Here is a 21062-nt window from a genome sequence, read left to right on the forward strand (position 1 = left end):
AAGGTACTATGGCTGAATCAGTAATTGTTTTGCCTAAGCCAAATAAAGATCCTACTTTGGTTTTGAACTACAGGCCTATATCTTTAATAAATGTGGATAATAAACTTTTGGCGAAAATTTTGGCTTTGAGATTAGCCAAAGCTCTCCCACATATTATAGACACGCATCAGATTGGTTTTGTTGCTAAAAGGCATTCCTCTAATAACTCTAGATTATTGTTTCATATGTTAAATTTATTTTAAAAAATGGATGAACCGGCTTTTATAGCTTCATTGGATGCAGAAAAAGCATTTGATAGGGTAAAATGGAATTTTATGTATTAAGCTTTAGAATGGTTTGGTATAGGTTCTGGATTTATACAAATGGTAAAAACATTGTATAGCTTCCCGATTGCAAGATTAAATATTAACAATATGTTATCTGAAGGTTTTAAATTGCAGAGGGGAGTTAGACAAGGTTGTCCTTTATCTCCTTTGTTATTTGATGTTGTATTAGAACCCTTATTGTTAGCAATACAGCAAGCAAGGGGGATACAGGGTATTCCATATTCTGATATGGAATATAAAATTTCGGCATATGCGGATGATATTTTACTTTATTTGAGAAATCCAGAGTCTACCTTATCTTGTCTATTGGAATTAATTGATATGTTTGGTAAATTTTCAGGATATAAAATTAACTGGAGTAAGTCTGAACTTATACCTTTAAATGTTCATTGTGTAAAAGGACTATTTGATACTTTTCTGTTCATATGGAAGGAAGAAGGATTTAAATATCTTGAAGATACAGTAAAAGAAAATGAAAAATTTGTATTAAAAAGAGTTACGGAGTTGTGTGAGCAATGGAACCCTTTACATCTCTCTTGGTGGGGGAGAGTTCAAACTATTAAAATGATGATGTTGCCTGTAGTTTGCTACCAAATGAGTATGATACCTATTTATTTTCAGGGGTCCTTTTATAAAAAGCTTAATAGCATTTTAACGAAATTTCTTTGGCTTGGTAAAATACCTAGAATAGCTTTAGTAACTTTGCAAAAATCAATTAAGGAGGGGGGTAAATTTTCCAAATTTTTATAGGTACCATCAAGCCTATATTTTACGTCAGGGTATGTATTGGATCCTCCCAGAACTTATAGATAATGCACCGGATTGGTTGTATTTGGAATGGCGCCTTATGTTTCCCCTAAATTTAGTTCATCTTCCAAGTATCAACATGCCTAGAAGATACAGGGAAAATAAGATATTAATGGATACTTGGAAAACGTTGAGGTTTATTAGTAAATTAACACCTATCCCAATAAACAAGTCAACTAATCAGTCTTTATGGATAAACTCCAAGATTAAAATTGGCGGAGCTCAAATCCTTTGGAAGAACTGGATTATTGCAGGCATTCGGTCTCTAAATGATGTTATTTCAGAAGGTAAACTGCTGGAATTTTCACAATTGCAACATAGATTTGGTCTTAGTAAAACACAAAGTTTTAAATGGTTGCAATTGAAGCAGGCCATTCAGGTTGGGTTCCCTGAATGGAAAACATTGAATAATCAATATAGTTTAGAGTTCTTATGTTTCCAAGCAGACTTCCTAGGGCATCAAGCCGCATTGTGGTATAAATTAATATCTGGATATTTGAATAAAAAACCAAAAAATGGTCTAAGAGACATTTGGAGCATTGAGATTAAGCACCAAATTACTGCATCTCAATGGCCACTAATTTGGTCTTGGAGAATGAGATGTACAGTGTCAGCATCTATGAGACAAACTTGGTTATTTTTGTTATATAGAGTGTTTTGGACCCCTACACGTTTGCAAAAATTAGATAGTTCTAAGTCCAATAAATGCTGGCACTGTAATCTGGAACCTGGGACATTGGATCATTTACTGTATCATTGTCCCTACATTAAAAGTTTTTGGAATGCAATTTGGCTACAAATTAATAAATTGATGGAAAACCATGTAGCACTATCATATGATACCGTGTTATTTGGAATGATGATGAGAAAAAAAAGTCAAATTTCACCAGAAAATAACAAGCTTTTATTAGTCATGACAGGGGTTGCCATTCAGCATATAACCAACAACTGGAAGAATCTTAGTAACCTTAATTATACATTTTGGTGGAATACAATTTGTCATATATTCAAAATGGAAAGAGCAATAGCAATACAAAGAGGGACATATCCTAAATTTATAAAAATATGGGGGCCATTGACAAAATATTGTAGTGAATGAATAGTAGGATTTCTCTTCTTCTTTTCTTTTTTCGTTGTCTTCTTTATGGCACATATGGAGGGGGGTAGTGAAAATAATTTTATATAACATGTTATAATATGGTATATAATGTGTATAAGGTGATTGGAAAGTACTTGAAGGGTGGGGGGTGGGGGAGGGGATAAAAATATGCTTAGAATTTTATGTAGTAGATATAAAAGTGATATTGTGTATTCATTAGTTGTAATTCAATATTTTGTGCACTTGATGTAAAATATGAAAATGAATAAAGAATTTAAAATAAGAGATATTATATAGATGTAATAGACTAAGATCTTTTCATTACAATTTATTTAACAATACTATTAAGTTGTTTTACTTTCAATATATATGGTAATAATGTGGGGAAAATCTACAATTTTCTAGTATGCTTGTTTTATGTGCCAGGGGGAGTTGTTAATTGCTAGTCTTGATAAGTGCTTTCAAGTATTCGTATTATCTAAGGGGGTGAGGGGAGAGTAAAGGGAGGGATGTAGGGAGGGGGACCATGGATGTGCATGGTTTATAATTTAAATTGTAACATGAATAGGGAACTTCTAATTATAATTTTAAAATGTATATGAAATTATTAACATTAAACGTCAATGGCCTTAATCACCCCATAAAAAGGAAAAAAAACCCACAAGGGGTTGCGGGTTAACCTATATTGGTCACACTGTCAGATGTTTCAAGACTCGGTTATTTGAACACCGGTCCAATATCGGTCACAAAAAAGAAGTTGACATCCTGACCCGCCATTGTGTCAAAGAACTGCATAATTTTGATGATTTTGTGTGTTTTCTGCTAGAACACATTCCTGTTACTCTTCGGAGGGGGAATGTGAAGAGGCTTTTGTACCAGCATGAAACAGCGCTGGATTTTCTTTTTGGATACTATTTGGCCTAAAGGCCTTAATCAGCATTTAGAGTAGGTGGCATTCTTTGGATGAATGACAGTTTGAAGAATGAATGGCATTTGTATGGACGAATGGCAGCCATTTTTTGGCTGTTGCTATGACACTGTAACACGTAAGTGCTACTGGAAGTTGGATCCTGCAGTTCCTTTTTAGCAAGGGGCGTTTCTTGTGCCGGTGTGAACGGAAGAGGAGTGGAGTTTTCCAGCTGATACATTCTCCAAGGAACTCTTTGAGAGGCGAAACAAGGCACTTGTTGGAGGATTGGGCATGGATTCTGGATTGTACATCTGAATGGTGCCATCGTGTTTTCATCTACAGTCTGGCCAGATATTTTCTACCAGTACAGCACAGAGTTTCAGACCATGGTCCCAAGCTAAGCAAAACTTTTTTTGCTTTTCCTGTGCACAGTGATGGGTATATTACCCTTTTGAGAATTACATTTCAGTGGTGGTGGAGTTTTTTTTGCCAGTGATAGTACATAAGCAGCTTGGACTTTAAACAGTATTGAAGTTGTTTACTGCTGCATTGAAATTTTTGAAGCTTTTTCTCCACTAGTTTGTGAAATGGTTAACGGAGGAGTGTAACCCATCTCTGGTGAGTAATATTTTGTAGTTAAATTTTGGGATGCTTTTAAAGCTACCATGCGAGGGTATATAATTTCATATTCGGCTTATGTTAATACTTAATCTAAAAAAGATTTTTCTGAATTGGAGGATAATAATTAGAAGCAAAATTAACAGTAAAATGGGAACATGATACATTCCAATCCCTTTTAAAAGCTAAATATAAATATAATGAGATCTCTTCTAAATGGGCCAAGAAGGAATTTTTTACTCAACAGGCTTTGTATTATGGAAACTCGAATAAAGCGGGAAGACTACTAGCTAATTATTTAAAAGCAAAAAAAAGGAAAATAAAGATTGTGGCTATTACAGATGAAAATGGGGTTACTCATTCTCAAATTAATAATATATTAAAACAGTTTTTGAAATATTATAAGACTCCGTATTCTTCTGAGCTTTATTCAAATCAAGAACTTGATGGTTTAGAGCAGGGGTGTCCAACCTGCAGCCCTGTGAAGTATTTTGTGTGGCCCCGGTCGAGAGCGATGCAGTGTTTTCCCTCTGCTGCCCCCGGGTGTTTATCATCTTGCCGGCTCCCTCCTCTGTCTTGTTGCAGCGTTTGTGTGGCCCCAGAAACATTTTTTTTTGGCAAATGCGGCCCAGGGAAGCCAAAAGATTGGACACCCCTGGTTTAGAGTTTTTGAATTTAATTGAGGGTCCTAAAATTCCCGAACATATAAAGAGATCTCTTGATGCACCTATTACATTGCAGGAGATTCAGGCAGCATTGAAGTCCCTTAGAGTTGGATCCACTCCAGGAGGGAATGGATACACTGTGGAGTTTTATAAATCATTTCAAAATACATTGCTGCCTTATTTATTAAATTTATATCAGGTTCAACTGAATAAAGGCTGCATTTCAGGTACTATGGCAGAATCTTTGACTATAGTTTTACCAAAGCCAAATAAAGATCCTTTATTGGTTTCAAATTACAGGCCAATATCATTGATAAATGTTGATGGAAAACTGTTGGCTAAGTTATTGGCTTTACGCTTGGCTAAGACTCTCTCTTATATTATAGGTATGCACCAAACCGGATTTGTTGCTCATAGACATTCCTCACATAACACTAGATTGGCTCTTCACATGTTGATATTAACAAAATCTATGGAGAATCCAGCCTTCTCTGTATCTTTGGATGCGGAGAAGGCATTTGATCGTGTAGAATGGATTTTTATGTATCAAGCAATGGATTGGTTTGGGGTGGGTTTTGGATTTATACAAATGATAAAAGCTTTGTATAACTCCCCTTCAGCTAGATTGCATATAAATACAGTGGTACCTTGGATTACGAGCATAATCCCTTCCAAAATGCTTGTTTATCAAAGCAGTTCCCCCCCTACGAGAACCGGCATTGCTCCCCCCGAAGGCCCCCCCTGTGATCCGTCACCCCCCCCCTGCGATTGGGCACCCCCCGCCACGATCCATCACCACCCCCCCCCCCCCGACACGATTGGGCACCCCCCGCCGCTTCTTACTCTCATCTGGGCACCGGCACTGGCATGTCCTGTGCTTGGTGCCGGTGCACGAAGATCGGCTTCCTCTTCAGCTGGGCCTTGAGCATCTGCGCATGCTCAAGGCCTGCGAGTTCACGAGACCAAAGGAAGGTGGGTCGAGGGTGCAGCAGTGCGTTCCTTCGGGGGCGACCTCGAGGATGAGTATTCCCTACGTGAGGAGACACACTTAGCAAGATGTATCGAAGACGCCGATGACGTGGCGCTGACATGAGACTCAAAGGAAGGCTTCTTTGCCGGCACACCTGAGGAGGAAAGAGGAAACTTACCTGAGGCCGGAGCCTTTGAGGCCGACGGGGACTTCGAGGCCGAAGCGCCCAACAAGGTAGCCGAGGCTGAGGTGCCCAAAGAGGGTAAAAATTTCCAAAATGGTGAAAAGGTTGTCTGGCTCCTAGGGCATAGGTTCAATAAATGTGGCAAAACTGAACTTTCTGAGGCTGCACAGGATCTGCAGCCTGGTGGATGGAATTACCTGTCATGCCAAGCCCTGAAAACCATGAAGGCCAACCTGCTAGGCTAACTGAGCATTTGGTCACCTGCTTCAGTAGGGAAGAGCTAAGCTGGATGCTGCGGCCCCCCTTCCCCAGCTGTGCCATGAGACACATGCCGTAAAAAGCTCTAAAAGAGCCACAATTGCACAATTCTGGCAAGACTCCACAGTTTCCAGGCAAATTTTGCAGATTTGAAGCAGCAGGGAGCTTAAGAAATTAAAATCACTAAGAATCCAAGATGGTCTGTGTCATAAAATTCACACCCAAATCGTAATATTTTTCACATTTCCCAAACTTTAAAAATGTCAATTTTAGGATTTTTCAGGAGGGGGAACATAGGGGAAGAACCAGAAACTCAAAATCCTACTTTTCACACCTCCCTGATGTCTCTCACAGGGAGTCAGCTTGTGTACTCACTGTGAACTGACAGGATCAGTTAGAAGTGCCAGAAGCTTGCATTCAGCTCTCATATAGTAGCTGGAGAAGAATAATCACTGCCACAAAGCTGGGAATATTCCTACAAAGCTGATCTTCGGGCTGCCAGTCAGACTCCAATGTCGGACTATACACCCACCCTCGCGGACCATCAAAGGCGCCCTGGAATGGGTGGAGGCACGATGATGTAACTGGCACCCTGTTTAACCTTATAAGGCAGCCCTGCACAATATATTGCCCCCGGGCCGCATGCGGCACAAAACGGCTCTTACCCTGCTCTCCTGCTCTTCCCTCCTAGTCTCACCTTTAAAAGCGCCATCGCCGCTTTCAAGGATCAACAAGCTAATTACGGCAGCCTGCAGAGTGAACCTAGCTGGCTGCTGTCAGTCTCCGCATACATTCCCTCTGCTGTGGTCCCGCCCCTGACATCAGAGGAGGGGCGGGACCATGGCAGAGGGAATATGGTTCAGAGGCCAACAGCTAGGTTCGCGCTGCAGGCTGCTGTAATTAGCTCAGCGGTGGACTGCAGAAGATGACCTTTCTCGCTGGGTGTGGGAAGCAGCAGAGGTAAGGCCCCGCCCATCGCGAGGGCCCCGGCGGGACGCTGGATATGGACACAGGGGGGGAGGGGAGAGAAACAGAAAAGGACCTTGAGGAGGGGAGAGAAAATAGACTTGAAGACAGGGAAAGACAGGGCAGATGCTGGACTACTATTACTATTAGGGGAAACACCCTGAACCGAGGAGAGAGAGATGCCAGGCCCTGAGGAGGGGGAAGACAAAGAGAGTGAGAGAGACAGAAAGACCTGGATCAAAGGTGTGAAGATTAAAAATGTTAGCAGAAGGAAGATAGAGAGGGAGAAACCTGAAACAAAGGGGAGGCAGATGTTGGACTTGGGGGTGTATAGAGGGAAGAGAGAGAGAGAGAGACTGCAGAGAGATGGAAAGATTTTGGACCAGGGAGGGAGGAAGGAAGAAGAAAGGGAGAAGCAGAGAAAAACTTGAAGAAAGGAGAACAAATGCTGGAGGGTGGGGGAGGGATTTTAAGCAGAAGAAAGACAGGACCAAAGGGGAAAGACAGGAGGCAGATGCTGGACTATGGGAGGTGAAGACAGAGTGGGAGAGACCTGAGGAAGAACAGAGAGATGGAAGATCATAACAGAGGAGGGAGAGAGAGGGAGACCTGGAACAAAGGAGAACTGACAATGGACCTGGGGAGGGTAAGCCGAGGGAAAAGAGATAGAGACCTGGACCCAAAGGGGATGGGGCTGGATTGTGAAAAAAATGTTGATGAAGCAAGAAAGAAAGAAATATTGGATGCACAATCAGAAGAAAGTCCAACCAGAAACAAATTAAATCACCAGACAATAAAGGTAAGAAAAATGATTTTATTTTCAATTTAGTGATCAAAGCGTCTCAGTTTTGAGAATTTATATCTGCTGTGTGTATTGTGTGTATATGAAAAATGAAAGGAAAAAATTGCATTACAATTAGTAAAGGGGGCAGGATCTGGGGCACAGCTTAGGTGAGTTTAGGGCAGAGCTTGGTTGGGGGTACTTAGCTTGAAGTAGTTGAGAAACACTGCTGTAGGCAATCAGCCACCACCAGTGCCTCTCTTCTCCTGCCCTTTTCCCTGCTGGCACCCCTACTGACGTCTCAGGGCCCATCTGGAAGGCTTCTGTGTATGCGGGGATGTGATCATGATGGTGTCACGCATGCGCGTGATGTCTTCACGGCAATGTCCGCGCACTTCTGGGTACCTCGAACCGTGGCCACTACCTGCGGCCCTCACTATATTTTCCGACTTTGTTTTGGCCCTGGATTATTTTTGAGTTGTGCAGGCCTGATATAAAGGCATCTAACAATCTGTGCTCGATCCCTGATTAACAGAAGGTGAGACCATCTCAAGGATGGCCCTGAGCTCCAGCGAAAACTATGCAAGCTGGCCAACAGATACCCACAAAGGGATCGGCCTGTCAGCTACAGACTGAAATCTGTGAATTCTCAAGCAGGCAGAGCTTTAAAATCGCTCCAAACACTAAATTACCCAAAAAGGGGATGAAATTACATTGGGATTAAAACAATAAAATGAAAAGAGCAGAGCACACACAACTGTATTCATGTCTGCAGAAGAAAAAATCTGTGGAGGATGCTAAATTGATCAGTGAAGTACTATAGAGGAGATTGAGAGGGGACATGATTGAAACATTCAAGGTACTGAAGGGAATAGACTTAATAGATTAAGGACAGGTTGTTCACCCTCTCCAAGGTAGGGAGAACAAGAAGACACTCTCTAAAATTGAAAGGGATAGATTCCGTACGAACGTAAGAAATTCTTCACCCAGAGAGTGGTAGAAAACTGGAACGCTATTCCAGAGTCTGTCATAGGGGAAAACACCCTCTAGGGATTCAAGACAAAGTCAGAAAAGTTCCTGCTGAACCAGAATGTACGCAGGTAAGGCTAGTCTCAGGGCGCTGGTCTTTGACCAGAGGGCCGCCGCGTGAGCGGACTGCTGGGCAGGATGGACCACTGGTCTGACCCAGCAGCGGCAATTCTTATGTTCTTAATCCAGAGTGGATTCTTTCTGCAATCATGCGACTAAAGGGAAATAACCCTACTGACTAGAACACACATGTCAAATACAAGGTCTGGGGTCCAAATCCGGCCCACCTGGCGGTTTTATGTGGCCCTCAGTGAATGTGTCGCATCTAAGTACCTGACTGTGCAGCCCTAGTCCCAGTGGCACTCCAAGCTCCTCATCATGCTATCTCAGTACCCATTTGCAGGCAGAAGGACCCAGTCCCAGTGTAAAAGCTAGACTGGAGCACGGTGCTCCACAGAAGTTCCTGACTGGTGTCTCAGGGTGACCTCCCTCCCTCCGCAATCACTCTAGCCGACCACTTCGCGAACAAAATCCACACTCTAAAACTGTCTCTTTCAGCTCACAGCCCCGATCCCCCACTCAACCTACGCGCAGCAGACACAGAAGGTTCAATAGCCGACATGTCCTGGACCTCCTTTGTAAATCCTGACTGGAATCTATTCCTCGAACTTTATTCTAAATACGCCAATTCCAACTGCCTATTAGACACTTGTCCTCCCACCATCATGAAATGCGCCCCCCCATCATTCAAAGCAGAACTCTTCAATTGGGTATCTCTATGCCTGTCCACTGGACACTTCCCGTCCGAACTTGGCCACATCCTCATTTCCCCTATCCCTAAACAACCCAAGGAGCCAATCTCTTCCATCACCAACTACAGACCCATCGCCAACATTCCACTCTTCCAAAAACTCATGGAAGGTCTTGTCAACAACAACCTTACGAATTACCTCGACAAGTACAATATTCTTCATGACTCCCAGTCCGGTTTCCGCCCAAATCATAGCACCGAAACCGTCCTAGCTGCCCTGACAAATTACCTCCTCCACCTGTTCTCACTGGGTAAAAGCGCCCTGATACTTCAATTCGATTTGAGTAGTGCCTTCGACCTGGTCGACCACGACATTATGCTCAACTGCCTTGACTCCATCGGCATCTCCGGTCAGGTAATAGATTGGTTCACAGGCTTCCTAACCAACCGTACCTACCAGGTCCACAGTAATGGAGCCTTCTCCCACCACTGGCGTAACCCTTGTGGAGTCCCACAAGGCTCTCCCCTATCCCCCTCCCTATTCAATATTTACTTGACCCCTCTGGCACGAAGCCTAGCAAACTCTAACCTAAAATCGTTCATATATGCAGATGACATCACCATCATTGTTCCCATTACCTCACTCACTCCAGAAACGGAAAAACTCATCGCATCTATCCTCACCAAGTTAGAACTGTGGACCTCAAAACTCAAATTAAAATTGAACTCTGAAAAAACCAAAATCTTCCTAGCTAGTCCCAACCACAAATTAACAAACACTTCCCTCAGATTGAATGGGCTAGATTACCCTATCTTACCCACCATAAAAATCCTTGGAGTCATCCTGGACCGCACCCTAACCTTCGATGACCATACCAGTGCCCAGGTGAAAAAATGTTTCTGTACCCTCTGGAAACTGCGCACCATCAAACGTTACTTCGACCACCAAGCCTTCCGTCTACTCGTCCAATCTCTGGTATTAAGCATATTAGACTACTGCAACATTATTTACCTGGGATCCTATAAAAATACCATCAAACGTCTTAGAACAGTCCAAAATGCGGCCGTCCGCCTCATCTATGATCTCAAAAAATACGACCATGTTAGCCCCTACTACACCAAACTCCATTGGCTCCCAGTAGAGGCAAGGATCATCTTTAAGTTCGCCTGCCTCTGTTTCAAAACTCTAACAGGATCTTCCCCAATCTACTTGTCTGAGCACCTTGAAATAGCAGGCCCCTCTCGCACACGAAACGCCCACCTATTCACCTTTCCCTCCCTAAAAGGCTGCCTCTACAAGAGATTCACTGATAGAACCCTAGCATTCCAAGCGGGCAAATGGAACAATTGCCTTACCGCCCTCATCTCCAACTCTCCACCCTACCACCTGTTCAGGAAGTCACTAAAAACCTACCTCTTCGACAAATTCCGCTAACGCTGCCTTCCCCCCTTCCCTGCACCCTCCTGACCTCGACATGCCTCCATTCCCTCTGACTACGCCCCCCTCCCAAGCCACTATGGCCTCTCTTTCTCAAGCTCTGTTTTATCTAATTGCCCTGCCTTTTCATAGCCTCATATTTAACATCACTGTAAATGTACCACCGCTTTAACATGGAACATCGCTGTATACGTACAGTCTCTTCTTTAGTATATGCCTTTTTATTACTGCTATTTATGTAACATCTTTGTAAATGTAATAACACTGTAATATGTATCATCGCTGTAAATGTACAGTCTCTTCTATTGTTAACCGCATTGAACTTCCATGGTATTGCGGGATACAAGAATAAAGTTATTATTATTATTATACTTCCACTAAGACTAAGTATCTTAATTGAAAATTCAGCCCTCGACATAGCCTGTGGTTTTTGGCTTTTTAAAAAAATTCTTTATTCATTTTACATCTTACATCAAGTGTATAAATAATTGACATATTAAAATTGTACACATCACTTGAATTTCTTATCCAATTAACCTTTAATACATAAGATTTAATCTCTTCCCTCCCATCCCTTTCCTTCTATATGCCATCAAATTTATCGTATAAGAATTCTTATCTAATGAACTAAATATTTAATCATATTCAGAACCCCCCCCACCCTTCATTTGTATTAGTATTCATATTGGAAAAATGGTATTAATTCATTACAATATTTTGTCAATGGCCCCCAGATTTCTTTAAATTTATTATAATTTCCTTTTTGTATCGCAATTGTTCTTTCCATTTTGTAAATGTGATAAAACGAATTCCACCAGAAACAATAATTGAGTCTACTCCAATTCTTCCAATTAGATGTAATATGTTATCTAGAGTCCCTACTTCGAGAGTACAATGTCAGCATCTATTAGACTTAGAACTATTCAACTTTTGTAATCTAACTGGGATCCAAAAAGCTCTATGTAGGAGAAAAAACCAAGTTTGTCTCATAGATGCGGACACTGTAGATCTCATCCACCAAGACCAAATTTGTGGCCATTGAGATGCAGTAATTTGCTGCTTAATCTCAATGCTCCAAATATCTCTAAGACCAGATTTAGGCTTCTTTTGAACTAATCCATTTATCAATTTATACCACTGCGCGGCTCGGTGTCCCAGAAACTCCACCTGAAAACATAAGAACTCCATACTATAATGATTATTAAGAGTATTCCATTCAGGAAACCCCCGCCTGAATGGCCTGCTTCCATCTAAAGCTTTGTGATTTATTAAGTCCATATTTATGTTGCAATTGTGAAAAGTCAAGCAGTTTACCATTAGAAATAACATCATCCAAAATAGGTATCTCTACAATCATCCAATGTTTCCAGATGACCTTAAATCCGCCAATTTGAATCTTGGAGTTTAATCATATATTTTGATTTGTCGATTTATGTATTGGAATAGATGTTAAATTACTGACATATCGTAAAGTCTTCCATGTATCCAATAAAATTCTGTTGTCTTTATACAATCTAGGCATCTTGATACTGAGAACATAACATAGGCGTAGAGGAAACATGAGTCGCCATTCCAACCACAACCAATCTGTGTTTTAGATTTCGGCCCCTTATGTGATTGAGTTTGACACCCCTGGTCTAGAATGTCTCACCTATTGCAATTGCACTGGAACAGCGTTTCCTATGTCGGTCCTTGAGTACCCTCCACTTGCCAGTCCTGGTGTACTCCCACAATAAATATGCATGAAATTGATTTGCATATATTGCCTCAACTGTATGAAAATTTCTTTTCATGCATAAAATCATTGTGGATATCTGGAAACCTCAACTGGCAAGGGGTTACTCCAGAACTGAATTGGGAAACACCGCTCTAGAACGTCTAACTGGGAGATCAAGATATAAGCTGTCAAGGTAAACAACATTCTACAGTTGGTTTATTTATTTAGATTTTTATCCCATCCTCCCAGTAGCTCAGAACGGTCTACAATGGAGTGCAATTCACAATGGAGTGCAATTGGACATACAAGATTATACAGTAAATTTAAATGTTTGGACATACATGACTGTGCAGCAGTTTAAATACAGGGACTATACAGAAAATTAAGAGCAGTAATCTAATATAATAAAATGGTAAGCCGCGCATGTGCACTTCCTAAGTGTGTGCCGGTTTTCCGTGAGCTGTAGCGACACATAGAAAGTGCGCATGCGCGGCTAACGATTCTTTGAAAGACGCGGCGGTGGCTACTCTCATGATCCCCGCCTGCGTCGGACTTCCGACGCAGGCGGGGATCATGAGAGGAGCCACCGCCGCGTCTTTCAACTAAAAAAAAAAACAAAAAAAAAACAAGGCGGATGTCGGCCCAATGGCTGGAGTTCACCGCTGAGTCCGGTGAGGAGTGCTTCCCTCAACAGGAACCGTCGGGTCTAATTCAAATACTCCCGGCAGGTCGGGAGGGGTTCGGAGCAGGCTCGCATGCCTGGCGGGGACCGGACAGGAACTAGACTCCCTGCAGGAGCCAGCCTGATGGCTGGAGATCACCGGACTGGACAGGGGGAGCAGGTAAGGGGGTGCTGCAGTACAGGAGGAGCAGGGAAGAGGTGATTCTGGACAGGGAGTGAGGTAACAGGAAGGGAGGCCTACTGCTGGATAGGGGAAGCAGGGAAGAGGTGCTGCTAGACAGGGGGGGGGGAGGTAAAAGGAAGGGAGAAGGGCTCCTGGAAAGGAGAAGAGCTACTGCTGGATATGGGGAGCTGGAAATGGGGTGATGCTGAACAGGGGGAGATAAAAGGAGAAGGGCTACTGCTATATAGGGGGAGCAGGGAATGGGTGGGGGTGCTGCTGGACAGGGAGGAGGTAAAAGTAAGGGAGAAGGGCTGCTAGCACCCGTTAATGTAACGGGCTAAACAACTAGTTTAAATATAAGTAGTTTAGTTAGAATACAAGTTATTTGAATACAGGCTCAGTGAGGACTATATAGGAATTAGGGGGAAGATTAGAAAGGAGAAGGAAGAGTAGAGGTGGGGCTTAAGGGGGAGGGGTGAAGACTGAAGGTGACCTTTAGTTGAAGAGGAGGGTCTTTACCATTTTCCAGAATGTCATTAAAGAGTTCTGTAGTCTGAGTTGGTTCCAGAGATGGGAAATGAAGTGGCTGTAGGAGCGTTTGCGGGCAGTTTCTGAGAGGAGGGACCTTCCGGGAGGGGGGGGGAATGCATAGGTGTGTCTCCGATTCTGAGCGGAGGGTGCGGGTGGGGATGTAGATGGGTAGCTTGGATTTTATGTAGGAGAGGGTGGTGGCATAAATTCTTTTATGTGCTATTGCCAGGGCCTTGAATGCACAGCGCTGGCTAATTGGGAGCCAGTGTTCAGCGCGGAGTGCTGGGGAGATGGGATCATGGTAGTTGAGGCTGTGTAGGAGGCGGATAGCTGCATTTTGAACCCGTTGAAGACATTTGAGATTTTTTTTGGTTAGTCCATTAAATAGGGAGTTGCAGTAATCCAATCTGGAGAGGACATATGCGTAGAGGAGTTGAGCCAGGTCAGGTGTGGAGACGTAGGGTTTGATCCTTCTCAGTTGGCGGAGGTAGTAGAAGGAGGTAGAGACTACTTGGGATATGTGGGCGGATAGTGATAGGTGTCCGTCTAAGGTTACTCCTAGGCTGCGTACTTGATCTGTTGCCGTTAGTAGAGTGGAGTCCCATGCTAGTGTTGGACGTGTGTATTTGGTGCTATTTTTCCTGATCCATAAGAGTTCAGTCTTAGAGGCGTTCAGTTGTAGTTTGTTGTTTGTCATCCAGGTTTTCATGTCAGAGAGACAGTGTTGGAGGTTAGCAATTTGGGACGATCGGTTCTCGCCTAGTGGGAGGAGCAGCTGGATGTCATCAGCATAGAAGTGGATTTTAATGTTGTATTTCTGCGCTATATCAATGACAGGTCTGATGTAGAGGTTGAATAGGAGGGGGGATAGAAGGGCGCCTTGGGGAACGCCATATTTGATAGGCTTGGAGTTAGATTTGTGCGTCCCTAGTAGGACAATTTGGGTCCTTTGATGGAGGAAGGAGGTGAACCATTGGAGGGCAGAGTCCTTCATTCCAAGGTCATAGAGTCTGGATATGAGGAGGTGGTGGCCGACCGTGTCAAAGGCAGCACTGAGGTCAAGTAGGACAAGTAGGGCATCGCTGCCTTTGTCGAGTATTGCCCAGCTGTCATCAATGACATCTAGGAGTACCGACTCCGTGCTTTGGCCTGTTTGAAAGCCGGATTGAGCAAGGGACAGAGCAGCTTGTTCTTCAATGAAAGGGTATAGTCGGCGGAGCACAATTCGTTCAAGGAGTTTGGAGACAAATGGGAGGTTGGAGACCGGGCGATAGTTGGGTTCATTAGGATCAAGGGTGGGTTTTTTTTAGAGTGGGTTTGATAATAGCTGATTTCCAGCTGAGGGGAACTGTCCCTGTGGAGAGGGAGGTGTTAATGATGGGGAGGATGGATTCTGCCATAGCATCTTCTGTGAACAGCAGGAGGTTGGATGGGCAGGGATCGAGGATGGTGTTGGAGGGTTTGAGTTCTCTCAGGGTTTCGAGAACCTCGGCATGGGTGGCCATATCAAATTGGGAGAGAGTGGTGGAGGATGGGGTATTTGGGATAGGCTGAGAGTGTGTAGGAGTGGGGTTGGTGCTGGTGTCAAGATTATCGCGGATGGTTTGTACTTTGGAATGGAAGAAGTTCTGTTTGGTTGTTGTGGCTTTTTCCTTGGGCGCTGGTGAAGAGTTGGTTTGTGAGGGTGAACAGTTGTTTGGATCTAGCAGGGGCTAGATCCAAACAACTATTATACTGTGTGGTTCACACAGTATAATAGTATAAGGACTTTGCTTATAAAGTTATGAATTTAAGATGAGTTAGGATACTTACAGGTCGCTCAATCAAATCAATACAGGGCTGCAGATCCAGGCCAAAATCTATGAAGTTCCATTCTATGCCCTCACGCTGGTATTCTTCTTGTTCTAAGATGAACATGGTGTGGTTGAAGAGCTGTTGAAGCTTCTCATTCGTGTAGTTGATACAAAGTTGTTCAAATGAATTTAGCTGTGAAATGTTAAAAATTAGCTCATTAAATACCTGGAATTTAAAAGATGAATTAGATAAAACAGAATCAACACACTTACTGATTAGCAAAACAAACAGCAAACATTCACAGAAACCAGGATAAGATTTAAAGTTTCAGGACTGATGAAAAACCAAAAACAGTATAACAAGAAATCTTTCACTTATTCAAGAGCCAGGCAAGAGAACAGATACAGCAGAACAATTCTTCATACTGTCTATCAATGTGTCCTCTTTCTACTACTTGGAAGAGAACATCTAAAAGCAAAAGCGGCTTTCCATGTCAAAACTGTTTCCTGGCCTCTACCAACACCATGTAAGACATTTGGTGGGATCTCTATTTGGGGAAAAAATGGTAACTTTGTAAATAGGTACTTTGAGGTACCTCTACCAAACAATGTGGTTTTTCTTTACAGTCATTACACCGTAGCTACACAATGACTTTTCTATGGTTATGAAGTATTGGCATTACATGTCAACAGGAATCACTGGATTAATCCACAGTGCTACAGTCAACTATCATTTCAGCAGTATGCTTTAATGTAGTGGATCAAATTTCATTCTCACTCTAATTTTGGGATTTCTCACAAAAAAAAACCAACAAAACCACTTTTCTTGGTGTTATAAAATTAAAATAAAATACATAAAATGTGATTGAACACATATCCCAACTTCAACAAGCTGTCAACTATTAAAAGCTACAGAACAAAAATACATGTTCTATAAGATAGAACTCCCACCACAAACCCAATCCCCATCTATTGAAAAGACCCATGCTAGCCCTTGCTCACCAAAAACAAAACAGCTCACGGAGATGAGCAAAAACTTTCAACAGGAAATGGACAAAAATTAAAAACAACTCACTAAAGATTAATTTTGAGAGGTCATTCTGCCAAAGCCTGGGGCCAACACAGTGGAAAGCCCTATATCTAGTGCTTTGCAAATACAGTACAGTCTTGATTATCCGACCTTTGCTAATCAAACCATCTGGCATATCTGGCAGACTTCCCCATCACATCACATCACCGTTAAGAAGTGCTTAGTAAATAATTTATTAGAGAATCCAGCAGCTTTATCGTATGATACTATTTTATTTGGTACTCTTATGAGAGCTAAAAGTCAATTATCTGTGAGAAATAACAAGCTACTTTTTGTAATGACAGGGGTTGCCATGCAGCTCATTTTAAGAAATTCGATAAACTGGGATAGGTTGAACTACACATTCTGGTGGGAATCTCTATGTTATACCTTTAAAATGGAACGTTGCATGGCTATACAACGGGGACGGTATAAGAGTTTTATGGATGTTTGGGAGCCATTGGCTAAATTTTGTAAAGAGGAATAACTGAGTTTTATTTCACAGATATGTAAACATACACATCCAGGGGGATGGGGGAAGGAATTGGAATTTGATTTAGGGATTTTATGAATAGTTTCATTAAGGTTTCATTTTAATTGTATATCAGGTGGAAGGGTGGGGATAATATAATTTTGTACAATGTCTGTAAGTTTCATTGTGCTTGTTTTTAAATATCCATATTTGTGAATCATTTGTTGCACAACTGTAGTTGAAAAATTTAATAAAGAATTAAAAAAAAAAAAAGTGCTTAGGCTGTCTTCCTGTTTTCCGCCTTCACACACTGCAAGGAAGCCATGTTTTTGAGCCGAGATCATGTTTTTACAGTATGTGCTTTTGCGGTGAAGGAATCATTTTTGATCTGAGACCATGCTTCACTGCAAGGAAACATGTACAAAATTTAAAGCTGATACTCACTCTTTCATGCACCTCTCACTGCTGTTAAGAAGCACACAGCTTCTCTTCCAGTTTTCTAGTACTGTATGCGCAGTAATTTCTGGACCTGGGACCCTGCTTTTGATCCAAGATGCTGCTTTTACAGCATGGCAGCAATTTTTGGACCCGACACGCTGCTGCACTACCCGAGAGCCTGCTTTTCCTCTCAGGGAACATTTTTGATCTGAGACCTTGCTTTTGCAGCAAGGGAACCATAGTAAGATTCACAAAAAGAGATTAGGTTCTTAACTTGATAATATCTTTTCCAGTAGATAGGAATAGTATGATGAACTTTATGGTACTCTGTCCATTCTCATGAGCATACTGCAGAAATATGTCAGTTAAAGAATGACACAGGGGAAAAAATCTGTCCCCGTCTCCACCCCCGTGAGCTTGGTCTCCATCCCGTCCACGCAAACCATCTGATCCCATCCGCAAAAGCCTCAAATAGTTTTATACTGAACAACTTATTTTATTAAAGTATTTAAAAAAACAATATTCTGTACAATTGTCATTTTATAAATCAAAGTTCTGGCTGCTGGACTAGAGGAAGAGATCTTCAGCTGGCAAGACTTTGTTTATAAATGTTTATCAACACAACTAATATACTAATTTATCCCAAAGCAAAAAAAAAAAAAAATAAAGAAAAGAAATAGAAATAGAAATTTCTTTCTACCTTTATTGTCTGGTTTCTGCTTTCCTCATCTTCTCGTCATTCTATTCCTTCAATCCACTATCTGCCTTCTCTCTGTCTCTTCCATATGGCATCTGCTCTGTTACTGTGCCTTTCCCTTCCATCTCTCCCTCCACCCACTCCCCTATTGGTCTGGCACACATCTTCTCTTCCCTCCCCCAGGTGGTTTTTAGCATCTCTCTCCTCCTTTCCTCGCCTCAGATCTAGTATCTGTCTCCCCAATCCAGCATATGCCCTTTTTCCTTTATCCCCTCCTTCCATCCAGTATATGCTCCCCTCGCTATGTCCCTTCAGCCTCTTCTCCCAACTCTCTCCTCCCCATTTCCCTTCAGCGTCTTCTCCTAACTCTCTCCTTCCCATTTCCCTTCAGCATCTTCTTCCACTCTCTCCACTTCTCTTCAGCGTGGTCCAGCAGCCCCCTCCCTCTCTTCTGATCGCCGCCATCCAGCTATCTCCCTCCCTCCCTTCTCCTCACCTTTGCTGGTGATTTTAATCGTCTCCAAGCGGCCTTTGCCTTTTTCTCAAGTTGCATGCGGCTACCTGAAACTTCTCTGATGCAACTTCCTGTTTCCGGTTGCATCTGAGGAGAAGTTTCAGGCAGCCACGCATGACTTGTTTAAAGGACTGTGCTGCTCGGACACAATGAAAATCACCAGTGAAGATAAGGGGAAGGGAAAGAAGTAGAGAGATGTCCAGACTGCAGCGACTGGAAGGAAAGGGGCTTCTGGATCACACGATCGCAAGGGGTGGTAAGTATTCTGCACGTGTTCCCTCACTTAACTGCGGGGACAAGGCCAACTGGCACCATGAGCATCCCGAAGGAACGCTATTAGCCACTATATTTACAAAATGCAATTCTCATATTGAAGTAGAGGTCTGCACGGAACGGGGATTGCAGGAATCCCACAGGTCCCGCAGGGATCCCCCTAGGTCAGGGGTAGGCAATTCTGGTCCTCGAGAGCCGGAGCCAGGTCAGATTTTCAGGATCTCCACCATGAATATGTATGAGATGGATTTGCATGCACTGTCTCCTTGAGATGCAAATCTATCTCATGCATATTTATTGTGGATATCCTGAAAACCTGATCTGGCTCCGGCTCCCGAGGACCAGAATTGCCTACCCCTGCCCTAGGTCGATGGGACTCCAACAGAGACCCCTCCCAGGCCCACGGGGACCCATCCAAGGCTGACGGGACTCCCATGGGGATGGACCCAGAGTTCCTATCCTGAGGCCTACCTAATTTCTGGTCCGGGTCCAGCGCCAAGCTGAGCTCCCTGAGACTCTTTGTGCTTACATGCTGAGCTCCATGCCTACGTGACAGAGACTGTACGTGATTCGTGGGGAGGTGTCACACGCAGGCTAGAGTGGGCGGACAGAGTCATCATCCTCCTCCTCCCCCCGGGAACACTCACGCTAAACTCCCTCCTCAGTATCTGGGTGCGAATGCAGCCGCTGTAGGAGACGGCGAATGGGAGAATGCCCCAGAAAAAAGTTTGCTAAGATCAAGAATCCTTTTTTTTTTGTTTTGTTTTGTTAAAAAAAAGAAAATAAAAATCACATGCTCTTTTCCTGTACACAAACTGAAATGCAATGATGCAACGAGGAGGAGGGGCCAAGGCTATGAAGACTCAGGGCTGATGACTTTAGGAGGGATGGTGGGAATGAATGTAGGGAAGGGTTTTTGTTTCCTGTTGGAACACTTGGAGGGAGGTTGCTGTAGGCGGAGCGTCTCACCTCTGCTGCCCGCCCCATCTTCCAGCCTGCAATGTCTCCTCCCAGCTCCTTTCTGGAGTGATTTTTTTTTCCTGTTTTGTAAACCAGAAGCCCTTATTGACAACAGGCCTAGGGAAGGATGCAAATAAGATTTCAGCTTTTGGGCTTGCAGTTGCAATACAAGGAATTAAAAAAAACAAAAACAATACTGTATTGAGCTCCCCACTTCTACAAAGCCTCTACAAAGAGCACTGCATGGTAGATGAAAAATCAGCAGAGGAGGAAGCAGCATGTAAGTGCTGACTGCCAACTCCTCTTGCCAACTGGAGAATGCTGCACAAGAGGCAGAGGACCTCAACAAGCAGCAGTGGCTGTTCCCCTTCTCCCTTCTTTCTGCCACCAATAACTTATCAGGACAAAATCTTCCAAGGAGTGCCAATGAATTACACATCTGAGAGGGCCCCTCAAACATCTGAACCTTAAATCCTGCCCTGCATACAGAATTAGGAAGAACCAAGCTTATGAAAAAATTGCCAAGGCCAAGCAGTAAGTTTAAAATCAACTTTTAAGAGACGTACCTCAAAGATCTCAAAGCCAGCAATATCCAGAATGCCAATAAAAGATGCTCCTTGGCGCTTTGTCCTATCAAGAGCTTTGTTAATGCGATGTACAAGCCATCGGAACAGACGTTCATAAGTTGCTTTAGCCAATGCTTCTACTGCAAAGTCTGCCTGAAAAATAATAAGTGTTCTCAATACTGGAGAATTTAGTCCTTTAAATGTTTTTTATTATTTTTATTTTTTTAACAAATTTACTTTTTTGTTGATGTTTCAAATAAACTTTGAAAACATATTGTGCTGCTGGTGAATGCAGGCATGTGTGTTTATGGGGCAACAATTGAGCAATGAAATATGGTTAATAAAAACCTCTTAATCCAGACATTTGAAGCAAGTGGAGAAAGAG

General features: G+C 42.8%; 1 protein-coding gene across 2 annotated transcripts in view; it reads right to left on the bottom strand.

Moving 5' to 3' along the window:
* The window catches only part of MYH10 (myosin heavy chain 10), a 365956-nt gene that overhangs the window by 199275 nt on the left and 145619 nt on the right, over positions 1–21062 (bottom strand). For both annotated transcript variants that reach the window (XM_033960583.1, XM_033960584.1), the window contains 2 exons: positions 20678–20830; positions 15708–15881 (listed from right to left, as the gene is read on the bottom strand). In XM_033960583.1, the coding sequence (XP_033816474.1) occupies positions 15708–15881; positions 20678–20830 (327 nt within the window). The remainder of the gene's footprint in view (positions 1–15707; positions 15882–20677; positions 20831–21062) is intronic.

The sequence above is a fragment of the Geotrypetes seraphini genome, chromosome 10, assembly GCF_902459505.1.
Source record: "Geotrypetes seraphini chromosome 10, aGeoSer1.1, whole genome shotgun sequence".
Classification (NCBI taxonomy): Eukaryota; Metazoa; Chordata; class Amphibia; order Gymnophiona; family Dermophiidae; genus Geotrypetes; species Geotrypetes seraphini.